The sequence below is a fragment of the Pristiophorus japonicus genome, chromosome 10 (assembly GCF_044704955.1).
Source record: "Pristiophorus japonicus isolate sPriJap1 chromosome 10, sPriJap1.hap1, whole genome shotgun sequence".
NCBI lineage: Eukaryota > Metazoa > Chordata > Chondrichthyes > Pristiophoridae > Pristiophorus > Pristiophorus japonicus.
In genome coordinates this window covers 146,518,071-146,543,766 of record NC_091986.1, presented here as the reverse complement: position 1 = coordinate 146,543,766, position 25,696 = coordinate 146,518,071, and the positions used below count along the sequence as shown (strand labels likewise).

The 25,696-nt window shown below is 41.4% G+C and overlaps 1 protein-coding gene across 5 annotated transcripts in view; it reads right to left on the bottom strand.

Moving 5' to 3' along the window:
- Positions 1-1,879: 1,879 nt before the first annotated feature.
- LOC139274818 (glutamate receptor 4) overlaps positions 1,880-25,696 on the bottom strand; it is a 255,245-nt gene continuing 231,428 nt past the window's right edge. Inside the window, exons 12-16 of one of the 5 annotated variants that reach the window (XM_070891511.1) lie at positions 24,065-24,263; positions 9,774-10,021; positions 4,873-4,987; positions 2,335-2,550; positions 1,880-2,069 (exon numbers count right to left, since the gene is read on the bottom strand). In XM_070891511.1, coding sequence (XP_070747612.1) covers positions 1,905-2,069; positions 2,335-2,550; positions 4,873-4,987; positions 9,774-10,021; positions 24,065-24,263 — 943 coding nt within the window. In that variant the 3' untranslated portion in view covers positions 1,880-1,904. Of the gene's footprint in view, positions 2,070-2,334; positions 2,551-4,154; positions 4,270-4,872; positions 4,988-9,773; positions 10,022-24,064; positions 24,264-25,696 lie in introns of all 5 variants that reach the window. The other 4 variants (XM_070891512.1, XM_070891513.1, XM_070891514.1 and 1 more) reach the window with 4 other exon arrangements.

Below are 25,696 nucleotides of genomic sequence, written 5' to 3'. Positions count from 1 at the left end.
GTTTGACCTGGTAATGATTATTGCTTTTCAAATACTTTATCCTCGAACCATAGAACCCTACAGCACAGAAAGCGGCCATCCGGCCATCATCCCTGTGCCAGCTCTTTGAAGGAGCTATCCTATTAGTCCCACTCTGTTGCTCTTTCCCCATAGCCTTGCAATTTTTTTCCCCTTCAAGTATTTATCCAATTCCCTTTTGGAAGTTACTATTGAATCTGCTTTCCTTTTAGGCAGTGCATTCCAGATAATGTTACTCTTAATCGTGCATTCAAGTAGTTGAAGGTCATAGAACTTTCAAAGAACAAATACATAGGGCTGGAAATTCCCCAACCGTGCGCTGGTTTTTTTGGCGATATTTCACTGTTTTTGGCGGAAAACGGTGCGGCGGGAAATTCCCTGAAGTCTTGTGCCAGCGGTTTTGAAATACTGCTGGGGAGTGGACCGCCGGCGTGCAAGACTGGAAAAAGCACTTTCGCCCGATATTTGGCTCGCAGCGCACCCGTAGATAGGACCAAACAAAACGCTGGGTAAAACCTGCGTTGCAGCCCTTGGAACAGCGGTAGGTATGAAGACCTGCAAAAAAGGTAAGTTAAAGTTTTTATTTTTTAATTCGTTTGCAGCGATTCACTAGAAAAGTGTCTTGTGAATGTTTTGTGATTTTTTACTTATGTTTAAAACATTTTTTTTTGTTGTTTTCCCCCTTTCCTAGGCTCAACTCGCAGCGGTATCGGCCTCCGAGAAAAGTTGCAGAAAATTTGCGGTTTGCGCCGCGAATCCTCGTGGAACACCAATTTTTACCATTGGGCACATTTTTTCCCGAATGTTCGGCCTCAAAATCATAGCGGTGTCATAGTGGTATTTTAAAAATACTGCTATGAGCAAAAGTCGAATTTCTAGTCCATAATTCCATACAAAGTGCCTATCAAGTGTGCATATTATTAATCTGATATTCAAATAAATATCTTAAGAATTATTAGATTTTATTCATTTTAGTGGGTACAAAAAAGCACAATTTATTACACAGTACAATATTTTGTTTTGACTATACATTGTAGACTGAGGTGTAAACTAACATTCCCCTTCAAGTTAGACAGATGCAGACTGTGACAGTTTATTGATGCAGTAATTGTAGTGAATGAAATGGAAACAGCAAACAAGAAGACAATGTATTTATTCATTACAAAAGTATTTTTATACGTTAATAAGATGTGGCATTAATTTTCCTATATTGCAATGGAATCTTCCCTAAATGGTTTAAAAAAAAGAATTTTATTTTTCACTATTGTTTTTTTTCCTCATTAACATACTTTCATTAAAAAGCAAGCATTTTATTTTGTTCCTTTTCAAAGAAAAAAAGTCTTCTTTTTTAAAGAAAAGATAACATTTGCAGTAAAATTTTCACAAATTTTACATATTTATCATTTCCCTCCGTGGTTCGGTGGTTTTGTTTTCCAGTATAAGTGGTTCACTCCCCTTTACTCTATGGATATTCTGAAATTTAGACGCAGGCTAATATGTTCATTGACTGCTATTTTCATAATGTGTCTCAAGACAAAAGCCAAGTGTGATTTCTTCTAGCAAAATGGGTCCTTCACATCTGAATTTCTACTAGTAATGATTTCAATTCCTTATTGGCATGTATTTCTTCAGAAGGTTTTGTTGCTTTGTTCTGCAACCTTGACAGAATTTTCCTGATATCAAATCAGAATTGGGCAGTTTTAAACAGAGCTCATGCACACTTTTTCCTGATGGTGATCTGTTTCAAGCGAGTTCTCCCCCACCCTGCTTTTTGTCTTCACATTAAGTGAAGATTCTTGCAATGTTGTCACAGTCTGTGCTGCATTACCATTAGTCACCGAGACCGTTCTGTATATTTTTTAAGGCACTCAAATAGTATTTGGTTTTTATGGTAGATCTGAAGCTACTATAGCCAATCCTGGATTCTGTCTAATGGTAGGAACAGTGTGCACGGCCTTCGAGCAGTCTGGAGTCAATACACGGCCGTTTTCTCCGACGCTTCCAGTTATGGATAATCTCGCCTTGTTTCTCATAGCTTCCGAAAAAGTCAGCTGAATTGAAAAAAAAATACTATTACTGCATGTCTTTATTCTGATAAAAGCAACAACAAAATACGATAAACACCAAAAAGTCATTCTTAGCTAAGAAATAAGCAGCAGAACATCCTCTTAAGTATTTCTTTTATGGCCATAGCTCAATATATAAGCAAGCGGTACCACTAGACATCATACCACAACACTTCATTACAAATGCACCACCCACTTTATTAGGCCCTAAATCCTACCCCTAAATTTTAACACTTTCGGTTCCATATACGTTGTAACCTTCTCTATATGTTGCTAAATTCTGGGTATTCTGCGAGGAAGTTGGATTAAAATTCTGTGTACTCTTTGCCACCTTCATTCTCTTCGCCTCTGCCCTGGACTTGTAACAGAATTCTACCAAAGCCACCAGCATTGCCAAACCAAGGCCTCCAACTAGAATATAGAAGACTCCAGCTACGTTGCTAAGGCTCAAAGCGCTCGTCTTGTCCTAAGAAGAAACAAGGCAAAGCGATTAGACCTCTGTAGAGAGTGTTCATGTAACAAAGACAGGACAATACAGTAGTAACACTACAACCTATATTTAAAACAAACAATTCCCTGAACAAACAGATTAAATGACTTGCATTTTCTAAAGTGTGTATATTATTTACATACACAACTAAATAGCTAAGAACACAATCTGATAAAAGATTTGTTGCTATTAACATGTCCCAATAAAGATAAATCATATTAAAATATTGGCCATCTTTTAGCTCTTTATATGAAACTTTGTCCTTTATAATATCACATGTGAATATGAAGAGTGCATTGGTAATCATTGGGGACTGAATAAGAATATTAATATTCAAGTATCTTTTTAAATGTAGCAGGCAGGTGACAAAGGGAATTTATATGCAATGCAAGTATGTCTCTGAAGATGGTGCAATGGCATTTTGTGTTCATATGGTGTACACTGATTCTATTTCTGAAATACAATAGTAAGAAAAGAAAAGATTTTTTGACAAGAGATTGGTATAACAAGGTTGGGGGAAAAGAGCATAAACATGGCTAATCTAGATACACTTTGTTGATGGTTAAAAGCTCATTCACGTAGCACATTAACATAGCATAGAAAGTAGCCATTTTAACCGAATGTCCTGGGGGGGGAGGGGGGGTGGGGGGAATTTTCACTTAGTGCCTGGGTGTAGTCTGGTGGAGTGGATTACTGGCCCATTGTAGAACCCGCCAAATTTTCATCCCATTGATTTTACCAGATTACCACCTAAGGTTTTGTGAAACTTTCCCAGTGAGCTATTATGCAGCACTGAGGGAGTGCTTCCCTTTGAATAATAACCCATTTGCATTTTTAGTTGCATGCTAAAGATCTATGGCAGCATTCAAAGCGAGATGTCCTGGCCAACATTTCTTATATAATCACAAATTAACTGCCCATTTATGTTCTGTTTATTAGATTTTGCTATATGCAAAATGACTACAAGATTTTCCTACATAATAACAGGCACAATACCTTCAAAGTAATTCATTGTATGTGAAGTGATTTGGGACATTTCTGAGAGATATGATGAGGTGTTACATAAATACAGTCTTTTTTTCTAACTAACAGACAAAAGAGGGCCAAAAGTTCAGTCCGTGTTTCATATAATTTATTCAACGATAAAGTTGACTGATTGTTACAGTTAAAGGTCAAAGCCATGCCTGGCCAAATTCTTTATTACTGAACAGAGTTATTCTATGTGTCATTCATTTATTGCTTCTTAAATTGTACTGGGTTAATCCTAACGAACCAGAACAATAGGTAATGGTCATTGATAATTCCTGCAACACGGTTGCTATGTGTCCCAATTTTCAACTGCAGTGAATTTTATTTTGAGTTCTAATCTTGACTAAATGTCTGAATTTACTAAGCTAGTTGAGAAATTTCCATTATGTGATTATACAATAATAAAATCAGTGCTTTATTGCAACATACTGGTGCTGAATATAGCGATGTATGATATTTAACTATCATAAATATAATATATAGAAATCTGTATTTAGACTCCTAAACTGTGCTGAGAAGACAACAGTAGGTCCCAAACTGCAGCGACTGACCTTACTTCCAGAGTCCTTGGCTCCACATTCACCTTTATCGTACCACCATTTGTTTTTCAGCTTGTCTAAGATGCCTTGCTCACTGAGTTTCAAAACTGCAAGGTTTACGGGAACTCTTCACGTGGAAAATAACATAAATAACATTATATATGTTATTTTATGTTATTCAATTAAAGCCACACAGAATGTATTCACAAAGTGATAAAGCAAAGCCCCAGCAGGTGTATGCTACATAGGCCCTAAGTACAGAAAAATACATACAACTGGGACCTGCTATATCGCTTTAGGTAACAGGCACATACTGCTAGGAGAATATTTAAATAAAAGCAAGTGCAAATATTGTGAAACCAGAAATATTGGCAAGAAAACTTTAAAGGTTGCTTTCAAGTTTAAAAACTTATCTAAGTCAAATAACCTGATGGACTATTAAACGTAAAGCAATATATATATTTATATATATATATATATTATATATATATGATATATACATATCATTTGTAGAATTGTACTGTGTTGGAAAGAGGAGGCAAATATTTGTGTTTTTACAGTACTTGCATCATCTTGCTATTTTGTTAAAAAGAATACAATTCTTCTCAAGGTTTGTTAGCTGCTGCTGTTGTGCAACATTGACAGTTCATTGTCGAGCTCATTTCATACTCTAGCAGACGTACCCATTACTAGTATACTGTTACCCGCTTGTGGTGACATTGAGGCTAACCTTGGAGTCACCTCCCCCGCTGCCACACTCTCCTTTGTCGTACCACCATTTGTTTTTCAATTTGTCCAAGAGTCCTTGTTCATTCAGTTTTAAAACTGCGAGGTTAACAGCATTTCTTGAAACGATAAAACATACTTGTAAGAAAGTGCACAGCTGTTAAAAATTGAGACGGATAAGGACAAATAGTAATCTCTTCGGTTCCAGGTTACATAACACCTTCATTATCATTCGCACCGTTGATTCAGCAATCCTGTTTTGACAAACCGTGCTTTACAAACTGTTCAATATAATTAGATACTATACTATGGGTCCTCTTGCTGCAAAGCCATTGGGGGTCATTTTAACTTTTGGCAATATAAAATGGGTGATATCGAATCGGGTGCCCTTTATACACCCCACCAATTTTCCTTTCTACTGACTTCAATGGAAGGGAAAATCAGGCAGGATCTATAACAAGCAGCCGATCCAATATCACTCACTTAACACTAATGCAAAAGTTAAAATTAGCCCCAACATATCCATTGAGAAGATCGTTTAGGAATTAGCAAAATATATACAGTAAATGCTGCTACCGCATGGTAGCAAAACACATGAATAATTAAAGCATAGAAACCAAATGGAAAGCAGAAGAAATTCAGTAAGTGATAAAAAAATATGCCCTTTGAATTGCTAAAATTGTAGCAATTTCAGCGTAAATGGAAGCCATTTGTCTCATTGTGCTTGTAGAGGTACTAGATCTATATTGGAGCTTCCATTCGAATTCCATTTCCCTGCTCTTCCCCCAGCCCCTCAAAATTGTTCTTCTTTAGGTGTTTATTTGATTCCCCTTTAAAAGTTGTGATTGCCTCAGCTTCAACAGCCACATTTTGGTAATGCATTCTATAATCTAATACCTTCTTGCTTCAAAAAATATTTTCCAACCTCTCTCTAAGTTTATAGCTGTCATCTTAGGATTTGCAAAATGCCCTGCTCATGGAATTGTAACATTCTAAATTGACATGTTTCATCATAGTTTATTGTCCCATTCCTATCTAGGACTATGCACTCCAGATAAAACAACTCAAGGGATCCAGCAAAATGAATATAAAAGGCAACACATTCGTGCACAATTAAAACTTTTCAAAATATCTTGAAATGTATCTATGAAAAGAATCATCACACCCAATGAAGTAATGCAGGGTGACATCTCTGCAGCAAAACATGATGAAGCAGAAGTATAGTATACTGTAGGAAGCTCTTCATTAAAATGCAACCTAAACTTTAATGCTTCAATCGGTCATAGTGACTGAATAGCTATTACAGCGAATCTACTGCTAGCAATATCCTATTTATATACTTCTGAAAATAGCCTTTTATTTTGGTAGCTATTCCTTTTATAATATAAAAAATATATAACACTGTTAACCATTGAGTTATTTTCAACCAGTCTGTCTTGTTCTCGCACAGAAGTTCTTCCAGCTCCACTGATTGACTCTGTTCCCTAGGCAAAAAGCCCCTGTCTGTCAAGCTTGGTAGACTAGTTGTTGCACTGATGGTGAACCTACTATTACACAAGCCACAGGATAGGATCTTGAAATGACAAATGCTAACATTATTATCTTTGGATATATAGTCCTAGAGATATGTACAGAAGTGTTAAGGCCAAATGGACTAGGTCAGTCCAATAAATAGTGTCGCTTTAAAATTTCTGTACATTGGAATATACCAGTAAATTATTCTGAAATGACTTTAAACGTTGTTATAGAAAAGGACATTTCTATTACGCTCTTATTGGCACAGCGCAGGCAATGACTAATATTCTTTCTAAGCTGTTGGATTTTCTTTTAGCCTTTAGGTAATGAATTTCCTTTATACTTATTGAAATAATATCAGTAAAATGACCTTTCGTATATCTAGAGAAATGTACAGAATAAAAGATATTATTTTATGCAGAGTGCTTCCTAAATGAACTGGACCTTTTAAATAAGAGTATGTACCAGGCAAGATAGCAGAACAGTTCTCTGGACCTGCCAATGCTCGGTCCCGCAGAGTGATGGGATACAGGATGTGGCACTGATTTTCCAATATATGAGTTTTTGATTTCAGCTGTGCTTTCATTTAGGTGCTTCCCCATAGGGAGAGAGAGAAAATGTGAGGGTGATTCTCATTCACCTTCTCGTGATCCACTGAAGATCAATATTAATTGGCCAATGGCAAAACTCAATTTTTCAAAGAAAGTCCATCTCCTCATTTAGTTCAAATACAAAATTAACTATCACATCGACCTGGGTTGTTGGAGGATGCGTTCCTCCAGTGTTGCTCAATAATGTAGGCCACAAAGCCAACCAATGTTTTGTTTAAGGGTCAGCACCAGAAATGCATCAGCACTATAATGCATCAGTGGCAGGATGTATCTAAAAACATAGAAAATAGGTGCAGGAGCAGGCTATTCAGCCCTTCGAGCCTGCACTGCCATTCAATATGATCATGGTTGATCATTCAACCTCAGTACCCCACCCCAGCCTTCTCTCCATACCCCCTGATCCCGTTAGCCGTAAGGACCACATCTAATTCCCTTTTGAATATGTTCAACAAACTGGACTCAACAACTTTCTGTGGCAGAGGATTCCACAGGTTCACAACTCTCTGGGTGAAAAAGTTTCTCCTCATCTCGGTCCTATATGGCTTACCCCTTATCCTTAGACTGTGTCCCTTGGTTCTGGATTTCCCCAACATCGGGAACATTCTTTCTGCACCTAACCTGCCTAGTCCCGTCAGAATTTTATACGTTTCTATGAGATCCCCTCTCATTCTTCTAAATTCCAGTGAGTATAAGCCTAGCCGATCCAGTCTTTCCTCATATGTCAGTCCTGCCATTCCGGGAATCAGTCTGGTGAACCTTTGCTGCACTCCCTCAATAGCAAGCACGTCCTTCTTCAGGTTAGGAGACCAAAACTGCACATAATATTCAAGGTATGGTCTCACCAAGGTCCCGTACAACTGCAGCAAGACCTCCCTGCTCCTCTTCTCAAATCCCCTCGCTATGAAGGCCAGCATGCCATTTGCTTTCTTTACTGTCTACTGTACCCGCATGCCTACCTTCAATGATTGATGTACCATGACACCCAGGTCTCGTTGCACCTCCCCATTTACTAATCTGTCACCATTCAGATAATAATCTGCCTTCCTGTTTTTGCCACCAAAGTGGATAACCTCACATTTATCTAACTTCCATATTGCTGCAATTGGGAATTATCAAATAGCCATTCCACTTGTGTTAAAGGTATTGATATAGCTTAATTCGTAATAGTCAAACAACATCCCACAACCAAATAAGCTCCATTAGAACCCTGGAGATAACGGAGCATTTTTCCTGCCTGGTCCCCCTGTCATTGGGTTCAAAATCTATCACTTTCATCACTGGCACATTGTGGCTGCAGTACGATTTACAGAATGCACTGCAGCAGCTCACCGAGGTTACTTCAGCAACCACATCCCTTCCCTTTGACCTCGACCATCAAGAAGGGCAAGAGCAGCAATGTCACGGGAGCACTATCACCTCCAACTTCCCCTCCAAATCTCAAACCATCCTGACTTGGACATATCGCTGTTCCTTCATTGTCGCTGGCATAATATCCTAGAATTAATTACCTAACTCTTATGGGGGAAGCACCATCACCACTAGGACTGCAGCAGTTCAAGGGGAAGGCCCACCACCACTTTCACAGGATAACTAGGGGTGGGCAATAAATGTAGTCTTGCCAGCATAAACCACATCAAATTAAAAAAATGGAGCAGTAAATTTGACAACAGGGACAGATGAGGGGGAAGACAGGCTTCAACTTGTATGATTATTGCATTAGCCTATAGGAAAGTTCAGGCTTGTCCATTCATTGTCACCCCAGTATAATTTATCTCAGACTTTCTAGGCTCAGGAATCAGCATGTCAAATTTGTGAGATACCCGTCTCTGTTATGGTCACAATCTGTTCTTATCTCGCTTAATACATAGGAATGGAAGTAATGACACAAAAACTGTGGTACAAAAAAGGAGTTATATCAAACAATGCCAAGATCTCAGGCATTTGAACATCACTAGTTATGAGAAGAAAAGACCTGTTAGTGGTGGGGGAGTGAATGCTTACATTAGAAGAATACAAGAGGGTAATTCTGTGATCTTGCGCTCCCACTGGGAGTCACACAGACGGAAATGCGGATTAAAGATACAGCTACAGCACTGTAGCCCTGATTCTCTGACCTGCATTCCTGTTGAATGTGGTTACTCACCTGGAGCCCAGCATCACAGAATAATCTACTACCTACTGCATAATACAAAGCTTTAAAATGAAGATAAGAAACATGCCTATGTGTGAGTACTTATGCTTGGTGGTGTTACAAAACGTAATTTAAAAAATGTTTCCTTACCTCTAAATATTTTAAAATACTGTATTAGCCTACATTACAACAGGGACTATTATTTATAATAATCCATTGGCAGTATAGCACCTTGGCACATTGTGAGGACATGATAAGATACTATATAAATGCAAGTTTTTTCTTCTTTCTTTCTATTTAGCATCTTGCTAAATTTTGCATAACTAGAAAAGAAAGTTTTTTGCTGTGCAGTTCTTGATACCTACATTAAAAACACTTTATTTGTTGAGTCAGAAAAGCTTCTATGTTATAAAAGTACTAAAATGGAATTGTTTTGTTCCCTCCTCCAATAGCTTTTAGTGCCACTAAAAAATGTACAGATGATCTCTTTTTAATAGTGGAACATTCTTTACCTGCGTACTCTTCAAAGATGTGGAATGAAATCATGCACATACCATAGTCACAGAAGATAAAAGAAATACAAGGGACATCAGGGTAGATGGAATACTATAACAACACAATGACATATTGTTATACTATTCCACCCACCTTAATGGGGAGTTCTTAGGCGTTGCCACTCCATATCCTTTGGAATCCAGGTTGCCTCCTACTTTCATCGTGTCACACGGTTTCCTCTGCTCAATATATTCATTCATTGTGGACTCCAGAAGGAAAGCGAACTTGCCCTTGGATTTGCGAACCCGGGCGACACCCTCAGCTGTGGTCTTGGTGAAAACAGAAGGTTCTGCTGATTTCATGTAGGCCCACATTTTCTCATATATTGCTATTTTTGATCTCTGAAAAAAATAAACTGTAATCAGCAACAACAACTTGCATCTATCGAGTTTCATTCACATAGTAAACTTCCTAAGGCACTTAGCAGAGGAGCAATGGATGCTGTGCAGTGTCGCAAGAGTTCGGACAGATGACTGGAGTTGTTCTCCTTCGAGCAGAGAAGGCTAAGTGAAGATTTGATAGAGCTGTTTAAAATCATGAAGGGTTTAAATAAGAGTAAATAAAGAGAAACTGTTTCCAATGGCTTAAGGGTCAATAGCCAGAGAGCACATATTTAAGGTGATTGGTAAAAGAACCAGAGGCGACATGAGGGAAAAAGAATTATGCAATGAGTGGTTAGGATTTGGAATGCACTGTCTCATGGAGTGCTGGAAACAGATTCAACAGTAGCTTTCAAAAGGGAATTAGATATATATTTGAAGGAGAAAAAATTTTGCAGGGCTATGTGGAAAGAGGATGGTGGGGGGGGGGCGGTGGGGGGGGTAGTGGGACTGGATTGCTCTTCCAACGAGCCAGAGCAGACTCAATGGACCGAACGACCTCCTTCTGTGTTCCTATGACTGCAGGCAAGGTCAATGAGAAAGATTTCAAGGAGGCTTTTAGAGGATGGAGAGAATTATCAAGGAGGAGATGTTTGGGAAAGAGTTCCAGAGACTATAACCAAGAAGATTGAAGGATCTGCCACTGATGGTGAAGTGTAGGGAAGGGGAATGCACAGCCGGCCAGAGGCAGAGGACCAAAAGGTATGGGCAGGTACATAGTGCATGGGGCATCATTGTGGAGGGATCAGTAAACGGCAAGGATTTTGAGTTCAATGGATAGAAATTGGATCATTTTATGGGTGTAAAACAGTGTAAAGGCGGCCAATTTTAGGAACTAAAGTCCTGCAGCCAAAACACACCTGAAAGATGCCAACCCGATATTGGGTCAGGCCACTTTTAAAGCATCCTTGGCGGCCATCTAAAACAGTTGTTAGGATCCTTACCTACGTAAACAAGAGACCAACACGTGTTTGAGGTCCCTTTGCTGAAAGTGAATACCGGGGCTGGTCCGTTCAAGGTTCTTCAGCGGCAGTAAGTTTCTTATTTTTTAAAATGTCAAAAAATTGTTCGTGGAGTGTGCTTCCCTGACTGCCAATTGGCCCCCTACTCCTGTTGCTGCTCCACCGATATCAGAGAGCACAGCTCAGAACCTGTGTCACAAATAGTAGGCAAGTTCCACCTTATTTGATTTATATTGCTATTGGTATGAACAGGTTTTGTCTGTCTCTGCCTAGGCTGCTAAATGTAGTAGCTCACTGTACAGGGATGCACCATTTCACTTCCATTTCAATCTCAGAACAGCACTGTAGGTAGTCCTGAAGAGATCCATTGACAGAATGTTCTCACTTAATGAACAAAAGATGCTGCGCAGAAGTGTTAATGAAAGAAAGGTAGACAAATCAGGAAGGAAAAAAGCTAGCAGAAAAGGACAAATATGACATGAAACAATGTGTGACAATATTTTTAAATGCACACATCCATTGCTGGTTCAATGGAACCATCAACCTGTTCCTTCCACAGATTAAGTACAATCAATCTTATAATGGCCTCTACCACATCTATTTAAGTTCTGCCTAAACACCCCCAACCTGCAAAAGTAATCAAACAAATCTTCAGAATATTAATTTGTTCTTACATTTCTACTATTCAATTCGGGTCTGTTGATCTCCATTGATAGCAATTTCCAACCTGCACCGCCTCCAGCAGCACAAGAACCATTGTGTAACATGGAGAATTTGATCCTTGCAGCCTTTGCTATTATTGTCACCTCCCATCTTCTACCATTCCAAGCCAACTACACGTGTATCTCTTTGTGTTTGATCTGACAGGATATTACATAAGAACATAAGAATAGGAGCAGGAGTAGGCCATACGGCCCCTCAAGCCTGCTCCGCCATTCAATAAGCTCATGGTTGATCATCGACCTCAACTCCACTTTCCCGCCTATCCCATAATCCCTTGATTCCCTTAGAGTCCAAGATTCTATCTATCACAGCCTTGAATATACTCAAAGACTCAGCATCCACAGCCCTCTGGGGCAGAGAATTCCAAAGATTCACAACCCTCTGAGTGAAGAAATTCCTCCTCATCTCGGCCTTAAGAGGATGAGACTGGGGAATTAATAATGGAGAACAGGGAAATGGCAGAGACGTTGAACAAATATTTTGTATCGGTCTTCACGGTAGAAGGCACTAAAACATCCCAATAGTGGATAATCAAGGGGCTATAGGGAGGGAGGAACGTAATACAATCAGTATCACTAATGAAGTAGTACTCGGTATTCAGTGACCAGTGGGGTGCCGCAGGGTTCAGTGCTGGAACCCCAGATGTTTACAATATACATCAATGATTTAAATGAAGGAATTGAATGTAATATCTCCAAGTTTGCAGATGACACTAAGCTGGGTGGCAGTGTGAGCTGTGAGGAGGATGCTAAGAGGCTGCAGGGTGACTTGGACAGGTTAGGTGAGTGGGCAAATGCATGGCAGATGCAGTATAATGTGGATAAATGTGAGGTTATCCACTTTGGTGGCAAAAACAGGAAGACAGAATGTTATCTGAATGGTAACAGATTAGGAAAAGGGGAGGTGCAATGAAACCTGGGTGTCATGGTACATCAATCATTGAAGTTTGGCATGCAGGTACAGCAGGTGGTGAAGAAGGCAAATGGCATGTTGGCCTTCATAGCTAGAGGATTTGAGTATAGGAGCAGGGAGGTCTTACTGCAGTTGTACAGTGCCTTGGTGAGGCCTCACCTGGAATATTGTGTTCAGTTTTGGTCTCCTAATCTGAGGAAGGACGTTCTTGCTAATGAGGGAGTACAGCGAAGTTTCACCAGATTGATTCCCGGGATGGCAGGACTGACATATGAGAGAAACTGGATCAACTGGGCGCTTGTATCCACTGGAGTTTAGAAGAATGAGAGGGGATCTCATGGAAACATATAAAGTTCTGATGGGATTGGACAGGTTAGAGGCAGAAAGAATGTTCCCGTTGCTGGGGAGTTCCAGAACCAGGGGTCACAGTCTAAGAATAAGAGGTAAGCCATTTAGGACCAAGATGAAGAGAAACTTCTTCACTCCAAGAGTGGTTAACCTGTGGAATTCTCTGCTGCAGAAAGTTGTTGAGGCCAGTTCATTGGATATATTCAAAGGGGAGTTAGATATGGCCCTTACGGCCAAAGGGATCAAGGGGTATGGAGACAAAGCAGGAAAGGGGTACTGAGGTTGAATGATCAGCCATGATCTTGTTGAATGGCGGTGCAGGCTCGAATAGCTGAATGGTCTGCTCCTGCACCTAATTTCTATGTTTCTATGTAAAATAATTGGACTAAAGGCAGACAAGTCCCCTGGACCTGATGGCTTAAATCCTAGGGTCTTAAAAGAGGTGGCTGCAGAGATAGTGGATGCATTGGTTGTAATCTACCAAAATTCCCTGGATTCGGGGGCGGTCCCAGCGGATTGGAAAAGCGCAAATGTAACAACCCTATTTAAAACATTTTTAAAAAGGAGGCAGACAAAAAGCTGGAAACTATAAAAAAGTTAGCCTGACATCTGTCGTTGGGGAAATGTTAGAGTCCATTATTAAGGAAGCAGTAGCGGGACATTTGGAAAAGCATAACTCAATCAAGCAGAACCAGCATGGTTTTATGAAAGGGAAATCATGTTTGACAAATTTGCTGGAGTTCTTTGAGGATGTAACGAGCAGGGTGGATAAGGGGGAACCAGTGGATGTGATGTATTTGGATTTCCAGAAGGCATTCGATAAGGTGCCACATAAAAGGTTACTGTACAAGATAAAGGTTCACGGAGTTGGGGTAATATATTAGCAATGATAGAGGATTGGCTAACCAACAGAAAACAGAGAGTCGGGATAAATGGATCATTTTCCGGTTGGCAAACAGTGACTAGTGGGGTGCCGCAGGGCTCAGTGCTGTGTCCTCAACTATTTACAATCTAAATGACCTGGATGAAGGGACCGCTTGTAATGTAGCCAAGTTTGCTGAAGATACAAAGATGGGTGGGAAAGCAAACTCTGAGGAGGACACAAAAAATCTGCAGCGGGATATAGGGCTAGAATCTCCACTTGCCAGCTTCTCGCCATTCTCAAAGCACCAAGTCTTCATTTTTGAAAATGGGCATTACCATGAGCAATATGAAATGGGCGTTAGCGTAAAAATTTTTTGGCCTGCCGTCAAGTGTCGCCGTCCTTAGCAATGGCATGGCAACGCTCAATTCAGGAGGTCAAGGGCCATCATGACATGCGCAGAAGAAAAGACCAATAGAGAGGGAGATCAGAGGCACTGAAAGTGTGTATGGCTGTGGTGTGTGCTTGTCTGACTGTTGTGGGAGGTATGAGGGAGATTCACCAGCAGTAAAAAGCCTACTAAGCACCAAGAACATAGTTGGCACTGAGTTTTTGTCCGATAAATAAGATATAACATGGAAGGGATGGAGGAGGCCCTGGAGCTGGTAGCCAGGAACACTGGTGGCAGAGTGCTCCCAGTGGTCCCGGAGCGCGGCATTGCACCCCAAGGTGCCACACCCCCATTGCCAACCACACATGAAAGCCAGCAGCAACATCTTGCTTCTGGCTCGGAGTAATTTCCCACCTCAGGACCGTCCTCTCCCCTATCCGTTCAAGCAGCGTTTCGGCCGTCACCACCCCCCCCCCCACCCCACCTCCCCCCCAACCCTATGAAGCATCGTCTGAGGAGCTCCTCAGCCAGGCGGCTTGGAGTCAGGAGGGGAAGGGGAAGGGGTAGAGGTGGGGAGGAGAAGCGGGGGCGGGGGGGGAGTGGTGGCGGGAGGGGGCAAGGATTGGTTTGTACAGAAATACTGATGATTTCAGACTAATGTTCGGTTTAAATGTTTTTTATTTAACAAAACCTCGTAGCACATTGGCTCAGATAGCTGCACTGTTACACACTGGTGATTCCTTAACAACAAAGGGTATAATTACACTTAACTTCAATCAACTTAAACGTTAACTGTCACCAAGGTGATGCCCACCATTGATGTATGACCTGCACACCCAGCAGTGTGTCAGCCTCATAAATAACACCAACGTTCTTTCAGGCAAAGCGATCATTGATGAGCTCCTGTCGTAAGCCTCTTGCAGCTATCATGCTACCACGGGCCGTTTCATGCAGTCTACAGAGAGTCGGGGGCATGGCTTCAGCGTCAGCCGATTGTCCGGGCCAATGTCAGCGTCCGCCTCCTTGTCCTCCTCTTCCTCTCTCTGGTGAGGTGGACTATCAGACTCATCAGGCAATTCTTGTCCCCTCCTGATAGCCAAGTTGTGCAGCATGGAGCACACCACCACAAATCGAGCTACCTGCTCAAGTGGTATTGGAGCTCGCCTCCTGAGTGGTCCAGGCTTCTAAAGCGCTGCTTCAGCACTCCAATGGTTTTCTCCATGATATTGCGAGTTGCTCTGTGGCTCTTGTTGTATCGCCTCTCGGCTTCAGTGTGGATGTTACGCAGGGGCTCATCAGTCAGGTGGCGAGGCCATATCCTTTGTCAGCAAGCATCCAGCATTGACCTTATGGCTGATTGTTAAACAAGTCAGATACAGTGCTCTCACGCAGGATGTGAGCATCGTGGATGCTGCCCGGAAATTTAGCATTCACTGCCATTATAATTTGCTGGTGGTCAACAATGAGTTGGACATTCAAAGAGTGGAATCCCTTGTGGTTCCTGAAAACCTCTGCATCCTTAAAAGGTGCTCGCATCGCGATGTGCATACAGTCTATGGCTCCCTGCACCTTGGGGAAGTTTGCAATTCTGGAGAATCCTAGAGCCCTCTCACTCTGTGCCTCCCTGGTCATAGGGAAGCTGACCAAGTCCCTCCGGCGTGCGTACAGGGCTTCAGTGACCTGGTTAATGCAGTGATGTGTGGCATGCTGAGAAAGTCCGCAAATGTCTCCAGCTGTGGCCTGAAAAGAATCTGAGGCATAGAACGACAGTGCCACTGTGACTTTGACCTCGACGGACAGTGCAGTACTGATGGTGCTGGCAGGCTGCAGATCTGGCCTTATCAGCTGGCATACCTCAGTGATAACCTCTTTGTGGAAGCGCAGTCTCCGAAGGCAGGTGGTGTCGGGCAAATCGAGGTCAGAATGCTTCTCCTTGTACTTTCGGGGAGTGTAACGTCTGGTCCTCCTCATCAGTCTGTCACGTCTTACATTGGGCACATAATGCAATGGAGCATACCTTCGGTGATCTCGAGTCTGCTGCATGTAATTGGTCACCAAGAGAGGGTGATAAAGGACAGGCCCCATTGCAGTAGCTCTCTGTTTTCCACCGATTGGTCACAAAGAAGGACTATCCGATGAAGACACCTATTTGTGATATCTTCACAAAGCACAGCACACACAGCTTCTTTACATGCAGGCTGCTCTCTCCAAACTCTCCGGAAAGCCTGTTCTGTTTAATGATTAACTATATAGTTGCAGTACACAATATGTCCACATCCACAGTGTGAAGCTACAAGCATTACAAGCACACAGACATTACACTTCTCCCTCCTTAATGAAAAAGCCATCATAACAACCATCATACATAACTTTCATGTTTATACATAACACAGGATAAAAACTTAGTTTTTTTTCCATATTTACAAATTTAACTTCACCACTTGTTTTCTGTTTCGAAGAGGATACCTTCGCTCTCGAACAGAACCTTCCAAACATGGTCCCGAATCTAAACTCATTCGAGGTTCATCCTGAAGAACATTTTCCTCCATGGAATTTCCTTGATTTTCATTGAACTCATTCTAACTTCAGGCTCTTTGTTTTCCTGACTCGGACTCAGACTTTCATTTTGATTCTCTCCTGGATTTGTTTCCAGAACATTGGATTTAGGATTTGCTACTGGTATATCAAAACTATCTGAAAAGTCAGGAATAATTGAATCATTCCCACCTTCAACTCCTTCCATGTCTGTAGGTAAAATATGATCAATATGGACAAACCTAACCTGTCCATTATCAAACATCTTTACCAAATATGTGTGAGGACCACATATCTTCACCACTCTTCCGGGTAACTACTTTAACCATTTATGGTGATGGTTCTTCACACTCACCTTCTGGTTTAATTTCACTCTTCTCTCTTTTACTCTCCCTTTATCGTGATTCACTTTTTGTCTTAATTGTGTCTCTTCTACAGACTGTGCCAAATTTGGCTTTAACAATGAGAATCTGGTTCGTGGCTGTTGTTTGAGAAACAACTCTGCTGGTGTTCTACCAGTAGTTGTATGAGGAGTATTTCGATATGTAATCAAAAAATTAGCCAATTTGTGATCCAATGACAACTGTCGTTTTCTTGGATTTGGATCTAACATTTGTTTTATGAGGGCACGTTTGACAATTTGTACAGTGCGCTCTGCTGCACCATTCGAAGCAGGATGGTATGGTGGAACCTTGGTATGTTTCACACCATTTTTGCTCGTGAATTGTGCAAATTCTTCTGAACGAAATTGTGGTCCATTATCCGAAACAATTTCTTCAGGGAGGCCAAATGCAGAAAATAGTTTTCGTAAAATGTCCAATGTTTTACTTGTTGTTATTTTCCACATTGGGAACACCTCAACCCACTTCGAATGGCTATCAATCACAATTAACAATTGTTCTCCATCTAACTCAGCAAAATCAATATGTAGCCTTTGCCACACCCTGGGAGGCCATTTCCATGGCTGTAATGGTACTGGTGGTGGTTACCGATTGACATGTCGTATACTGACTCACAATGTACTCTATATCTTTATCAAGACCTGGCCACCATAAGTAACTACGTGCAAAACTCTTGGTCAAGCACATTCCCAGGTGTTGGTCATAATTTGGACCTGAATTTATTTGGTGTAACCACTCTTGCACCCCACATGATACAATCTTTATCTACTGATAATTCATTCCTCTGAATGAAGAATGGATGTGTATCTTTGTCTGTTACCTGGTTTGGCCATCCATTTGCAATATACTCATACACCTTTGACATCACTGGGTCACGTTTGGTTGCTCTACCAATCTCTTCAGCTGTGACTGGCAGTTCATCAATGTATGAAAAATAAAACACTTCTTCCCTATCGGGTGTAACTTGTGATGGGGAAGGCAATCTAGACATTGCATCAGCATTACTGTGATCAGCTGATCGTCTGTATTCAATATCATATGTATATGCTGACAAAATCAAAGCCCATCTCTGCATTCGGGCTGCAGCTAATGTTGGAACTGGGGACTTTGGATGGAGGATTGCTGTTATGGGCTTACGGTCGGTAATGATGGTAAACTTACGACCATACAAGTATTTGTGAAACTTCTTGACCCCAAAAATTAATGCCAAAGCTTCCCTTTCAACTTGCACATAATTTTTCTCACTGGCACTGAGAGTGCATGAAGCAAAAACAATTGGTCTCTCCTCCCCACTACTTAATACATGAGAGATTACTGCCCCAACTCCATACGGAGAGGCATCACATGCTAGCTTAATCTCCTTAGATATGTCGTAGTGAACTAACATGGTGCTCTCTACCAATTTGTTTTTACACTCCTTGAATGCTGTTTCACATTCTCTTGACCACTTCCACTGGACCTGTTTTTTTCAAAAGTTCATTCAGTGGATGTAATACTGTATCCAAATTTGGTTAGAACTTCCCATAATAGTTCAAAAGACCCAAGAATGAACGATGATCAGTGACATTCCTGGGAGTGGGTGCATTTCTAATTGCATCCAATTTTTCCATGGTTGGATGTAAACCATCTTTATCTACTCTGTACCCTAAGTACTCCACTGAGTTTTTAAATAACTCATACTTACGAGCAGAAACTTGTACTCTGTGCTTCTCTAGCCGTTTGAGGACTTCATTCAATATGTTATTATGAATTTGCCTATTTGGTGCTGAAATTAGTATGTCATCCAAATAACATACTACCCCTTCAATACCTTGCAAAATCTGGTTCATCACCCCTTGGAATATGGCAGGGGCGGAAGACACTCCAAGCGATAGCCTATTAAACTGATGTAGGCCTAGACGAGTATTTATAGTCAAACATGACTTGGACTCCTCATCTAGTTCAAGCTGTAAGTAGGCATTTGTAAGATCCAGTTTTTTGAGAAGATCTGACCACCTGTCAGTGTTGTGAACAAATCTTCTATATTGGGCAATGTATTGGGAACATCACCCTCTAAAACCTGGTTTACGGTTACTTTATAATCACCACACAATCTTACCTTACCATCGGACTTAGGTACAACAACAATGGGTGTAGCCCAATTACATCGATCTATCTTACAAATAACGTTCTCAGTCTCTAGTCTTTTGAGTTCTAGCTCAACTTTCTCCTTGAGTGCATATGGTACAGAATGTGGCTTGTAGTAAACCGATCTAGCGTCCTTCTGTATCCTGACACTCGCCTTGAAGCCTTGGATCAGACTGCCCGTTTCACAGAACACCTTCAGATACTGCTTGATAACCTCATCCTTTGAAGAAAATCTCGCTTCCACACAGAAAATCTTACTCCAATCCAGCTTCAGTGAGCTCAACCAATTTCTTCCTAGTAAGGCAGTCTTGTCTCCTTTCACTACTATTAGAGGCAAGTTCTGAAATTGATCTTTATATTTCACCGGTACGGTGATACTGCCGACCACAGGAATTTTCTCTCCCGAGTAGCCTCGCAGCTCTATCTTGGATTTCTCCAGTTGGAAATCACGCAATTTGTCGCGGTACAGTGACTCTACTATTACACTCACGGACGCACCCGTGTCAATTTCCATTGGTATCTTGAATCCCGCAACATCTATGTGGATTTTGATGCTTTCCGAATCGCTGTCCGTTAACCTCGTGCTCCTGATGACGTGTAACTCTAACATCGCCTCGTCCTGTTGTTGTTCTTGCAAACTATGTAGTTTCTTTGGAGTTCTCCTCATTGCTTTGAACGCTGGACTCATAGCTTTGGAAGCTGGTTTACCCTTCAGTTGGCATGCCTTCGCAAGATGCCCAGTCTTTCTGCAGAAGAAACACTCTGCCTTCACGTATGGACAACTTTGAGCAATGTGTTGTCCCAGACACCTATAGCACAACTTCGTTGCTCTGGTAGAATTTCCAGTTTCTGAGACTTTCGGCCATGGCCGTCTTTTACTTTGAACCTGCAGGTGATTTACCTCGGTTGACTGACGACAGTAATCATTATTTATTTCTCGGGAATATTGTTCGGCCATACCCATCGACCTCGCTGTCTGCCGAATCCCGAAACGATAGCTTTCAGCAATTTCTAACGGTTTGGGGTTATAGTGCTGCTCCAGCTTCGTTAAAATCTCTTTAAGTGTTGTGTCCTTTGGCTCATCAGGCACATGCAGATTTACAAGGGTTTCGTATAATGCCGGACCTGCCACTGATAAGAAGATTGCTTTCTTATGTTCCAACACAGCCCGGTTCTGGACTGCATTGTCTGGAACTTCGATTATGTTATTTGCAATGAAATATATTTCTAGCCGATCCACATATGCTTTAAAACGTTCCTGGTCGTGTCTATATTCACCCAAATATCCGATTACACCTGCCATTTTTAATCTCTAGCTGTTCACACCATGTGCTGTTTTTTACCTCGGATTTTGTAGCTTTTTTTTCAAAGATAGAAACTTCCAAAGTCTTCTGTCGGCTGGCTGAATCCTTAACCAACAAAATTTAAGCTTTAAACATCCGAAAAATCTCCCATCTCGCCGCCAAATGTGATACCTTCACAGAGCACAGCACACACAGCTTCCTTACATGCAGGCTGCTCTCTCCAAACTCTCCGGAAAGCCTGTTCTGTTTAATGATTAACTATACAGTTGCAGTACACAATACGTCCACATCCACAGTGTGGATCTACAAGCATTACAAGCTTACAGATATTACACTATTCAATTCCAATCGGTCACAATGTGGTCAAGATGTTTGTAGAGATGTTGACATCAACTCCAATGACCTGCAGACTACATCCGAACTCCACCGAGGTTGAAGCATAGCAGCCTTTTAAAGGATGCGAAATCTGATCTAGAACATGGCGTCCATAACACTGTGATTAGTTCCGGTTAGTTCCACTTTTTCTGGGCGTCTTTTTGGGCGAGTGATATTGTGGGCGATATATGTGTGAGGTGGTGAAACTGATGCTGGGCGATCTCATGGCCACTAGTTTCAGTAAATATGCTCTTTATGACAAAAAAAAGTGAGTGGGTGGTATTATTGAGTCTCGGCGTTAAATCAATGCGGAAATTATTGCTGGTCAATATTATGGGCGTTGATTTCGCCCATTCTGATAATTCCGCCCAAAAAAAGTGGGCGGGCAGTAATATTTTTTCCCGGTGTTAAGCACATGGAGAAAGTAATGCTCGGCGATAAGTTTCCAAAAAATTCCCGTCAGTTTCCATTTTGTGCCAAAATGGGCGTTATACATAATTTCAGCGGTAAAATGGACGTTAAGTGGGCGTTAAGCATGCAAAAAAAATAGACAGGTTGAGTGAGTGGGCAAAAATCTGGCAGATGGAGTATAATGTTGGGAAAATGTGAGGTTATCCACTTTGGCAGAAAAAATAGAAAAGGAAATCACAATTTAAATGGAGAACAATTGCAAAATGTTGCAGTACAGAGGGACCTGGGGTCCTTGTGCATGAAACACAAAAAGTTAGTATGCAGGTACAGCAAGTAATCAAAAAGGCAAATGGAATGTTGGTCTTTATTGCAAGGGGGATAAAGTATAAAAGTAGAGAAGTGCTACTACAACTGTACAGGGTATTGGTGAGGCCACACCTAGAGTACTACGTACAATTTTGGTCTCCATATTTAAGGAAGGATATACTTGCATTGGAGGCTGTTCAGAGAAGGCTCACTAGGTTGATTCCGGAGATGAGGGGGTGACTTATGAAGATAGGTTGAGTAGGTTGGGCCTATTATTATTGGAGTTCAGAAGAATGAGAGGTGATCTTATCGAAACATACAAGATAATGAGGGGGCTCGACAGGGTGGATGCAGAGAGGATATTTCCACTCATAGGGGAAACTCAAACTAAGGGACATAGTTTCAGAATAAGGGGCCACCCATTTAATACTGAGATGAGAAGGAATTTCTTCTCTCAGAGGGTTGTAAATCTATGGAATTCTCTGCCCCAGAGAGCTGTGGAGGATGGGTCTTTGAATATATTTAAGGCAGAGATAAACAGATTTTTGAGCGATAAGGAAGTAAAGGGTTATGGGGAGTAGGCAGGGAAGTGGAGCTGAGCCCATGATCAGATCAGCCATGATCTTATTGAATGGTGAAGCCGGCTCGATGGGCCAAATGGCCTAATCCTGCTCCTATTTCATATGATCTTACGTTCTTGAATGGCCTACCTCTTTTCCTGAGACTATGCCCCCTAGTTCTACACACTCCACCCAGGGAAACCAACTACTCAGCATCTATCCTGTCAATCCCCTTAATAATCTTATATTTCAATGGGATCAGCTGTCATTCTTCAAAACTCCAGAGAGTATAGGCCCATTCTGAACAATCTCTCATTATAGGACAGCCTTTTCATGCCAAAAATCAATCTAGTGAACCTTTGTTGCTCCGCCTCCAAGGCAAGTATATCCTTCCTTAGATAAGGAGACCAAAACTGTGCACAGTACTCCAATTGTAGGAAGGCTTCCTTATCCTTATACTCCAACCCCCTTGCAATAAAGGCCAACATGCCATTTGCTTTCCTTATTGCTTGCAGTACCTGCATGCTAGCTTTCTGTGTTTCTTGCACGAGGACACCCAAATCTCTCTGAACACAGTTTAAAAATTTCTCACCATTTAAAAAAAAATGTTTTTCTATTCTTCCTACCAAAGTGAATAACACCTCATTTCTGAGGGAGCGCTGCACTTGCGGAGGTGCTGTCTTTCGGATGAGACGTTAAATCGAGGTCCCGTCTGCCCTTTTAGTTGGACGTAAAAGATCCCATGGCACTATTTCGAAGAAGAGCAGGGGAGTTATCCCCTGTGTCCTGGCCAATATTTATAACTCAATCAACATAACACAAACAGATTATCTGGTCATTATCACATTGCAGTGTGTGGGAGCTTGCTTGTGCGCAAATTGGCTGCCCCGTTTCCTACACTTCAAAAGTTCTTAATTGGCTGTAAAGCGCTTTGAGATGTCTGGTGGTCGTGAAAGGCACTATATAAATCCAAGTCTTTTTTTCTTTCTTACATTATACTCCATCTGCCACTTCACTTCCCACTCACTTAACCTGTCTCTATCCATTTGGGGCCAAAATTGCCCCGTGTCCCGTTTGGGGGCGGTAACCTTCCGGCTCAGACTTTTACCACTTGGGCCAGAAATCCCGCCCTTGGTGTGCAATTGGGCTTTGCATCCCTCAAATGAGGCGAAGCACTGTCTCAGGCACTCCGCCTCGTTGGAGGGGCGCTCCCGGAAGCTCTGTGTAGAGCCGATGCACTACAATATCTTACCTCTTTAGTTAAAGAGCTCTGCAGGTCCTTTGGTGGCTGCCACTGGGCCACCAGGGATGCGCTTGACCAGGCCAGTGGCACGGTACCCAAAAGGGATTGCTGGGCTGCATGATGGCAGCCTGGTCGAGGCAAGGGCCACCATTGTCAGGCTGACCAAAGAGTCGGCAGACAAAATAAAATGGCAGCCTGCGGCGCGCACAGTCTCCCCTTTAAGGGGCGCCCCAGACGGATGTTAGCGCCCTGCGAAGCTGGCGCTGAAATCGGTCCACGTCGACCTCGTGGCCAGCATGGCAATTTCCCCTGCAGACACAAAGGGGTCAGCGCGCATGGCGATGACTTCATTCCCCGTTGCGCGCTGGCCCAGGGTACTAACCGCGGGGCACGGCGCTACTGGCAAATTGCCCCCAAAATCTCCGGGGCAATTTTGCCCGAGGCACAATCGCCGCCCACCCCCATGCGAAAAGGTAATTACTTTGTTAATGTAGCTCAGTGAAATGGGCAATGACCTAACACTGTCAGGCACAGGGAGACTTACTCTGAAAAATTCTTTTGTAGAACCTGAGTCCAGTGTTCCATAAGCAATTTCTGTTTGTTTTGAAAGATCTTCAGCACTTTCTATAGGTGACACCATTCGCTCTACGGTCAGGAAAGCAGCAAGATTGGCCGTGTAGGAGGAAATTATAATCAGAGTGAAGAACCACCACACTCCTCCGACAATGCGTCCAGACAGTGATCTAAATATTTAAAGAGAAATGTAGCTTTTAAATAATATTCTGAACAGTAAGAATGGCACAACTAATTCAGCAAATTACAGCTCTTTACATCATTGGCTGTCACAATCAGAAATGATTTTTTTAATCTCCCTACACTGTAACTTAAACATTTCAAATTCAAATCTATTTAACAAACCTTTATTTAAAATGCTTCAGCTTTCTCAACCAACTCAATGGTTGTAGCTTTAAAAAGGTTGTTTTGATCACAGGAGCAGTGACTCGTGCTGCCTAGAACTGCCTGGAATATTTATACTGTCTTCTGGTGAGATCATGTGGGGTAGGAATGGTAAAGTGACACGATTTCAATTTCCATTCAATCTAATGGGAAGCAGCACTCCACCAGGTACAGCTGCTTTGCCTCCAGTCCCTGCACTTTTCTTAGCCACAGTAGCCACTCTTCCAATTGTACAAAGTGTGACAAAAGGCAAGTGATGCGATCACAGTTTGAATTTGCCTTGCTATTTATGAAAATACTTTGAAAACTGCAATAATGCACATAATTAACAATCCACTTTATAAGATACAGAAATAAGTGGAATAAAATGTACTTCTATTTACAAAAACACTTTTGGTATCTGATTTATATTTTGGAAATATACAAATATTTCACTTGAAAACCAGACTAGTGACAACACTATGTGGACCCTGGACAAAGGCCAAGGGACATTACAGATAGCTCCTAGTTTCTGCATGCTACTTGCAACATGCATGGAAGGCAAATTATTGGTGCAACAGCATATTGACAGTATGTGGGAAGAAAAAGACTGGGCAAACCAAGCAGTAAGAGCTGCTGCTCCTTACCAAAACAGGCTGATTTTCTTTGGATACTATCCACTTTTGTTTTTAGACTAGTTCACCTGATATAGTAGTACCAATTTTGTAAAAAAATGTTTAAAATACACATGCCTAAAACGCCGCTGAAAACATTGAATTGGAATATTATATAGACTTGAATTTTCATCATGCTTATTGGACAGCAAAACAGATGGCAGTCTCTGTAACAACCTGTAGCACATCAACACAGTGGCTGTTCAACACATATGGTGCATGTAGACATATAGATATTCACACTGAAGAAGCTATCTTAAAGCTGCAGTGTCCTTTACAGTGGACATATTTAGGTTGCCAAACTCTGAGACAGTCAACTCAATTCTTCAAAAAATTGACCTTAAAAATAGTGATTAAAATATATAAAAACATTTAAATCATTGACTTGACTTTCTGTAAAAATATTTCTCTCAGACGGAAGATATCTTTATTGCAAAAATGCTTTGTCAGTTTGTATATTGTAACTTTACATAGATAATTTTCTCAGAGTACTGAGCTAAATTAAAGCAACAAATTGCAGTAATATAATATTACTTGAAGAATTCAAAACACAATATAAGTATCTG